Consider the following 8,280-nt stretch of genomic DNA (forward strand, 5'->3'; position numbering starts at 1 on the left):
GTTGAATACAAAGCCAATACTGTAGGCAATTAGTAGGATACAAAGCCTTTATGTTTGTTGCTTCTGTAGAGCGAAATTAGTAATTTCTCTAACCACTTTGAGCAAATAAATTTTTTGTCCACATCATTAGGTCAGTCACCTAATGTAATGTGCATGTTTTCCTTCAAATGATGTAAAATACTTCTAATTTGATGTAGAAATTTCTGATATTTACAGCAGTAATGCAGCTGTTATCATATGCACATAGTCAGTTTTACATTGTTGTAAATTTTAGGTTAAAATTTTTTGATCAACAATGAATTAATATCATGGAGTTTCAGCAACTCTGGGATTTTGGGGGGGACAGGGATGGGATGGGTTTCCCACTCTGTAATTTTGTCATTTGATTTTCATTGTGGTTATGGCGCAATTTTAAATTTGAATACCTGTACTTTATCATACATTATTACATTTAGAAAACGGAAAACATTAAAAACTCATTTTTTTTCCTTAGTTATTCATCATTGTAATCTGAAAGATTGGGAATATGGTGAATTCAGTTATTATTGGACCTTCCAAGAATTTAGCTTTCACAGGTTGCAGAGTTGTTATTTGCCGCTGCTATATGTAGTAACTCGCATGAATGCCAATGCATATTATCCCTATGTAAGGAATAAGTTATTCTTTTACTCTTAACAAATTGGATCCTGATTATGGGATTCATTTCTTGTCATTTCAAAACGGCTATTATGTTTATTCTATATCATTTAAAACTTGCTTGTAAGATCTACTGTACATTGATGCATAACTTCATATCAGTTTGTGGTGCAGAGTACTGTATTGATGATGTTCTACATCCAACAGGCTCTTCATGAGTGAAATTGATGGATCCCTAAGTGAAGAAGTCAGCAAGGAAATTAGGGAGCAGCATTGTCAACAAGGGTTGAAAAAAGTGAAATTCTTCACTCTAATTTGAATGAAAGTATAGCTACACCTACTTGATCTAGAAATTTTGAAGTGCAGCATTATATTTTGTTTAGACTTTGTCAAAAAATTATTGATACTTCGCTCTGACAGTTGATTACCACTTGGTGCACTAAGTATTGATCAACTTACAGTATTTTCAAGCTAAGAAAACTAGAATTAATCACGTATATGCTTCTGTTTTATTAAGAGATGCATTTTTTGACATGAAAATGAAGGTTTATTGATGGTTCCAATGCATAAGTCATGGTTCCATATCCCTCAGATTATTGAATAGTGGTCCCAAAGAGATGTACATCTCCCTTTTAAAGGTGTGACTAATGAATATTTCAGTAAATGGCTGTAACAAAATTAATAAGTTCTGTATCACAAAATGCTCATACTTGCATACAGTGTGGAAAGATTTTCAGAAACATTGTTAAGTATATAATACATAAATCAAGACATGAAAGGGGCACTACTTTTATTACAAATATTAGGAAGAAGTATTTGTCCTATTATAGGTACAGGTTCTGCTGGAAGAGATATCATGTATGCAATTTCTATAGGAAGGTCTACAATTGTGCGATGTGCCAAAAGTCCTTCATAAGTGAAAAAACGGTTGTTAAACATTTGAAAAATTGTCCATTTAATACTGACCATAAATGTCTGTTTTGTGATTACACATCTAGCTCTCAATCAGACATAATAAATCATTCAAAACAGCACACAGATGAGCAACCTTACGAGTGTACAAAGTGCGAGAAAAAGTTTGTCTCTCTTGGTGAACTCACAGATCATGAACAAGTACATTTATCCCTGAAATATATATGTTTTACTTGTGGTATGGCATTTGCGGACAAAAACGTTTTAAAGAAACACTTGGAGGATCACCGTGGAAAATATTTGTGTCCTCATTGTGGAAGAGGATATGCTGGCAGAGATCATTTTTATCATACTGAAGTTATTGAGCTATCTCCGTGCAAGGAGTGTGGGTTAAGTTTTCAATATCTTTGTATGTATGAGAAACACAAAAGAATGCACGGAGATACGGTGGAAAGAAGTAAAAATCGTACAAAAAATTTGTGTGAACAATGTGGTAAAGAATATTCAAGTAAAGATTATATTTTTCACAAGGACTTAGAGGATGAATTGTCTCCATGTAAAATATGTGGATTACGTTTTGATTATATATGTGTGTATGAGAAACATGTAAAAGAGCACATGGAAGCATTGGAAAATATTAAAACTTGTAAAACTAAGGCTGATCTTTGCCAGTATATTGAGTGTGCAGAAGTTGTTACATCTCAAGACCCATTGGTTTATGGTTATAATCATGTTTGTATGCTTTGTGGAAAGAGATATAAAGAGTTGCAGTCCACTCTAGTTCACATGGAAATGCATCTTAAAACAGAGTTAGGGGTAAATGAAAATGAGGCATTTCCAAGTACAAATTTCTTGGAATCAATGGATACTTCGCAAGGTATTGGTAGAAACTGGAATTCAAACTTGAGTAGTAGTTTAGAAACTGCTTTTGATGCTGTTATGAAAAGAAACTCGAAAATAGAGAGTGATCTGCAGTCATCCCGTAAACCCAAGAAAGGTAATGGTTTGAAACTGCCTAGAAATGACAATTCTGTTGGTCTTAATACTAAGGGTTTTCCTTGTTCCAGTGCTAACTTGCAAGTTGCAGAGAATGTGAATGGTAATCATTTTAAGGTAAATACAGGGAAAGTAATCTTAGCACAACATTTAGTTTCCCCAAATAAAAGTTCTCCTGTGACAAATAAAAATATTGTAACATGTGAGTATAGAACAAAATTGAGTGAAATTTCCAAGAAAAACAAAGCGGCTGAAGACTCAAAGATAGAACCACCATTAGCAGAGTTTTTAGGTTTTGAAAACGTTTGTCCTTCAGTTTACTCTACTTCTAAAGATGCTGCTATTAATGAAAGAAGCAGTATAGTGAAGTCGCAAAATGATAGTGATAGAAAAGTTTCAAGTAATGAAAAGCCATGTAATAAAAAATGTAAAGACATTAATTATGAAGGAGATATCTCTTGTGTAATAGAAACAGAGAGGTTGAATGAAACTGCAAGTGATCTACAGGACCACAAATATGCAGGGGATGATATATGTGTCCCAGTTTTCCACAATGGTCATGGGGATAATTCAGAACTTGTACAAGTTTTTAAGTCCTTAGAACCAATTTTAAATAATCTGACAGTAAGAGACTTTGACCTAGGGGACATTCAATCTTATGGTAATGGTAGCCAAGTGGACATAAAAAGTGAAGTGGCTGGTCAGGATAAAAGTGTGAAAAATATTGAATTTCCATTTAAAGATGGGAAAGTTAAAGAAGAGTTCATAACCAAGGAGGCCTTAGTTGATGACCCTTATAGTGCTTTTTCCTTGGAGGAGTCTTTCTCAGGTACTATGATAACAAGTTCACCGACTAGTAATGATACAAATGAGAATTTACCTCCCAAGAAAGAAGTGAGTGTAGTACAAAATTCTAAAACGATCCAATTTAATTCTGAAAGAAATCTCTCTTCAAGGAAAAGGAAAAAGCCTTGTGTAGAAAATGAAGAGAATGTATTAGGACAAAGTGATATATCTCCCAAAAGCCCCTCAAAGAAATTGTCATTAGGCAGCACAGGAAAGGAAATAGATGTCAAGAACAATGATCTTGATAAGGGTTTCCTTCCTAATCAAACAGTGGTGCAGGATTCTGGAACGCTACAAGTCAATTCAGGAAGGCAGGGCTCATCTAGAAAAATTAAGTATCCAAAGTTTAATAAATACAGTATTCTTAAAAAGTGTCCGAAGTGTGGAATTAGAGTTCGTGGTAAGCTAAGCAGACACGCTTCTTCATGTGTTGAAAAAAAGGAACAAGATATTACACAACAAAGTAGCATGGCTTTAGAAACATGCCAAAATATTTTACCGATATCTAGTAAATCACAAAGCAGTAAAACAACGGGTATTGATATTGAGAAACATAACTCTAAAAATAGGGGGGATAGGTGTGATGTGAATGAGGCATTGGCTGATGATGGTTGTGATGTGAGGAATATAAACATTGCCAAAGAAGTAATTCCTGAAAGGACTGTTAGAAGTGCTACAGAATCATTCAAGTTGAATTATATTTGTAAAGAGGTTTCAAACAGATTACATTTGAAAGATAATCCGTATTGTACATTGTGTGGCAAAGCTTTCATTTTTAAATCTGCTTTTGAGGCTCATAGACAGTTGCATGAGAATGCTGGCTGGTATCTTTGCTATAAGTGTGGAATTACTTACAGGAATGAAAAGAATCTTATTCGGCATTGTCAAGCAACTCATTCTGGGGAATATGTTTTTGAATTTGAACAAGAGAAATCTGTTCCAGTTGGGAAAACTAAAGGTAGCGTATCTGGTAGTTTTTCAGATAAATTGATCAAGAAGAATGTACACAAACAAAAATTAGGTGAAAGTAAGGCAGGGTTTCACGACAAATTAGGCCATTTTGAGTGTAGGCAATGTAGAAGAATATTCAGATATCAAAATCAGCTTAAACTCCATATGGAGAGACGTTATAAAGTATCTTGGGATAAAGAACTAGTTAAGATACATTGCTCACTTTGTAATTTGAAGTTTAAGACAAGAATGAAATTGAAGTGTCATTGGAAGTCTCATAGAAATTCTCAATTGTTTACATGCATTGTCTGTGGGAAGGCGTTTAATTTGCAACATGAATTTCTTCATCATAAGTGTGTGAATTTTAAACGTAGAAAATGCTCTCCAAAGAAAAAAGCAACTCCTGAAAAACAGAATGTTACAGTTGATGCAGTTCGTGTTAAGGTAGAAGAAGAAACTACGTCTATAGCAAAACTGGACGGTGGTTTATCTAATCAGACAAAAGTTACAAAGAAAAACAAGGTGTACCAGTGTCCTGCTTGTCGAAGAAAATTTGAAAACAGAGAAAACTTTGCTGCTCACGTTGTTAAACATGAAAAGACCAAGTGGTATATATGTGTTGATTGCAGTCTTTGCTTCTGGCTCAAGGAAGGTTTGAAAGAGCATTCTATGTATGCTCATAGTGAAAATTGGGCTGCTGAGAAAAATTCTCCTAAAGAGGCTAAGTGTACCAAATTCAAAGAAAACTCGCCTAACGAGGCTAAGCGTATCCAAGTCAAGGACAACTCGCCTAAAGAGGCTTCGAAGACACTAGTCAAAAGTGAAGTGATGGAGTTTATTTGTAGTGTTTGTGGTGAACAGTGTTCTTGTCATGAAACTTTTAAACAACATGTACTTCAACATGAAAATGAAAACTGGTGTATATGTGGAGAATGTGGTAATTGCTATAGAGATAAGGCTAACTTGGTTGTTCATGAGAAGAAATATCATGATAAGATGTCTGATGATATTTCTACCAGTGAAGAAAAGAAGTATAAGATGTCTGATGATATTTCTACCAGTAAAGGAAAGAAATATCTTAAGATGTCTGATGATATTTCTACCAGTAAAGGAAAGAAATATCATAAGATGTCTGATGATATTTCTACCAGTAAAGGAAAGAAATATCATAAGATGTCTGATGATATTTCTACCAGTAAAGGAAAGAAATATAAGATGTCTGATGATATTTCTACCAGTGAAGAATCTAAAAATAGTTTGGGAAAAAATAAGACATTGAGGGTGAATGTTGAACGTATGTCACCATGTAAAATTTGTGGAGTTTATTATGGTACATCTAAGTCAGAAATGCAGGAGCATCTTACAGCCCATAAAATGAAAAAACCAAGCAAACTTTTCAAATGTACGCTCTGTAGAAAGAAATTTGGGAATAGGAGACTTCTTTTATCACATAGAGCTGTGCATTCATTTCAAGATAAAAGTTCCTCAAATGGTTTAAAGGAAAGGAACATGAATTCAAAGAATTCTTATTCGTTCAAGCTGAGGGATGCTCGTTTATGCAGAAGTGTGTATAAGAAAGGTCTTGCCGTTTCAAAATCCACCGTAGAACCTGTCAGTAGTAGAAAGTCACTTTTTCTTAGAAATTTTTTATTAGAAAGAGTAGTTAAACAAGAAAGAGTAGTTAAACAGCCTAATTTGATGTTCAGCCATAAGAAGATACCAAGGTTAAGTGCAAAAAAATTTGTTTGTGACTGTTGTAATTCAAAGTTCTTTTTCAAAGGTTCTCTTGATAATCATGTCGAGAAATTTCACAGACTTGATATCACTAAAGAGAAAGTTTCCAAAAACAACTCTTCAATTGTACCTGACTGATATTCCTAAAAATAACAAATTCTTCTGTGCCTTCATTATGTACAGTAGTTTCATTGATATAAAAAAATGACACTTATGAAAATAATGCGAGCTCTTGTATTACTCAAAGGTTTGAAACTTGTTTTTTTTTTTAGACAAAAGGAAGAAAAGATATTGCAGTATTGTACCTAGAAAATGGTTAGATCCAAGATTGTATTGCATTAGTGATTGGGAAGTACATCTTCAAGTTGGGGGACATACTGAATGTTCCTTTATATGTAGTGTCGATGTGATGTATAGTATTGTTCCAGGTTTACATGAAAATACATTCTTTTCTTTTATTGAAAACAGTTACATGCTAGAGGATATATAGAAGAAAAAACTTGACCTCTATGAGTGAGTCTTGAAATCATAAGCATTTGGTTATTTACCATGAGATTTTATAAAGCTTCTTTTGAGACTTCATTATATAGTATAAGTATTTTAATTGAAGCCTAACAGGTTGTGTAGTCCCACAAAACAATAGACTTGCTTTTGAAAAGAATGATGGTTACCGCACTTACAGAAGGATAGTATGCCAGTTTTTGACTGGCTAAAAAAAATTTTTTGATTGACAAATCTAGTCATTAACTTTTCAAAGTTGAATGTGAGGCTAACATCATACTGGTTTTCCTTGGCTTAGAGAGTTAGATTGGGATTACCGGAGATTAAAATTTGGAGTGAATTATTCTTTATTGAAGAATTGTATTAACACATGGTTGCTTGTACAGTATTGAGCATGCTGGCTTAGAAATAATAAAGCATATAGTTTTATTTGGTAAAAGCAAAACTTACTAAAACATGAATGGAACTGTCGATTGAAATTGAATTAGTTCTTGGAATAACATAGTAAGAGGACTTGTAAACGTACCTATTGTGATAGAAATAAGGTCAGTAATTGTATTGTACTAGTTGAAACTACAATAATTTTATTTATGATTTATGAATAGGAATGAGCTGATTGACAATCTTATATCTATGTTTAATAAACAACAATTTCACTTATATTTTAATAGAATTGCTACATTATATTGTGTGACACTGAGTTTAAGCTCTATTCATCACAAAATGTTTGTTTTCAGTCATACAATTGAAGGGAAACTATTGTCATTAATGCTTGCATAAAATTTTTGAGTTCAGATACTGTTGGTCTTGATTTGATTATCAGAAAGAATGTAAGTTTTCTCATGAATAGGTTTTAAGGTGAAACAATTAATGACGGATTTAAAGACTGAACTTGTTTGACCAAGTACCGAAGACAAAATAGCTGCGTGAAGTGTGAAAAATAAATTTGTGGACTGAATTTTGCTTATGGGTGGAGATGAATGAAAATATTATGATTAGTTTCTTTACATACTAAATATTACCTTCTTCAAGTAAATAAAGTAGCCAACTGATTAACATTTCATACAATGTTAAAAGGTTGATGAAACCATCAAATGAATAGTCTTGGGATTTGTATGAAATAAAAAATGTCTAAACAACAAAGGTTATGTTGAAATAGCTTATAATATGAGGTATAGGTATACAGTATTGGCAGACTTAAATTAAGAAACATATTTTGTATGAAAAGAATGTTGTTGCTCTTGTTATTTTCATAGCTTCAATTAAGTAGGTTTTTATCTTCATAAAGTTTGTACCATTTTGTTATCAATTTGAAAGTTAAAATTTTAAATTCAGTAAACAAGTGGAGTAAAAATCTGTCTTCATTGATATCAATTATGGAAGTTAAATAAAGTTTTAATGTTACCTCTGGCCATAAGTGTCATATGCTGTTCTAGAAAAGGTTTGCATATTGTAATGCTGAAGCTGTTTATAATTTAGTATGGTAGTGAAGTAATGGGTACTCAGTATATTTTAATTATCTTAAGATTTTGAGTACAAGTTAATGATGAAAGCTAAAACCTTTTGCTGAAGAAACCGTGCCTGTAAATTTCAACACAGTTAAATACTGAGGTAAAGCACAGTAGGGAAAGGCTTATTTGCTTCACCAAGTAGGCAATACCACCCAGTTTCTACCATGAGATATACCAAATTAAGAAATACCGA

At 33.0% G+C, this 8,280-nt stretch overlaps 1 protein-coding gene across 1 annotated transcript; it reads left to right on the forward strand.

Annotated features, from left to right (window-relative positions):
* Positions 1–796: 796 nt before the first annotated feature.
* On the forward strand, positions 797–7,498 carry LOC137639939 (zinc finger protein Xfin-like). Its single transcript, XM_068372245.1, has one exon. It carries the CDS (start codon positions 1,300–1,302, stop codon positions 6,211–6,213), a length of 4,914 nt encoding a protein of 1,637 aa, XP_068228346.1. The 5' UTR covers positions 797–1,299; the 3' UTR covers positions 6,214–7,498.
* Positions 7,499–8,280: the final 782 nt, after the last annotated feature.

The sequence above is a fragment of the Palaemon carinicauda genome, chromosome 4 (assembly GCF_036898095.1).
Source record: "Palaemon carinicauda isolate YSFRI2023 chromosome 4, ASM3689809v2, whole genome shotgun sequence".
Classification (NCBI taxonomy): domain Eukaryota; kingdom Metazoa; phylum Arthropoda; class Malacostraca; order Decapoda; family Palaemonidae; genus Palaemon; species Palaemon carinicauda.

Bases quoted from the DNA above. Each gene is read 5' to 3' on its own strand.
- LOC137639939 (XM_068372245.1), top strand. From the start codon at position 1,300: ATGGCTGTAACAAAATTAATAAGTTCTGTATCACAAAATGCTCATACT.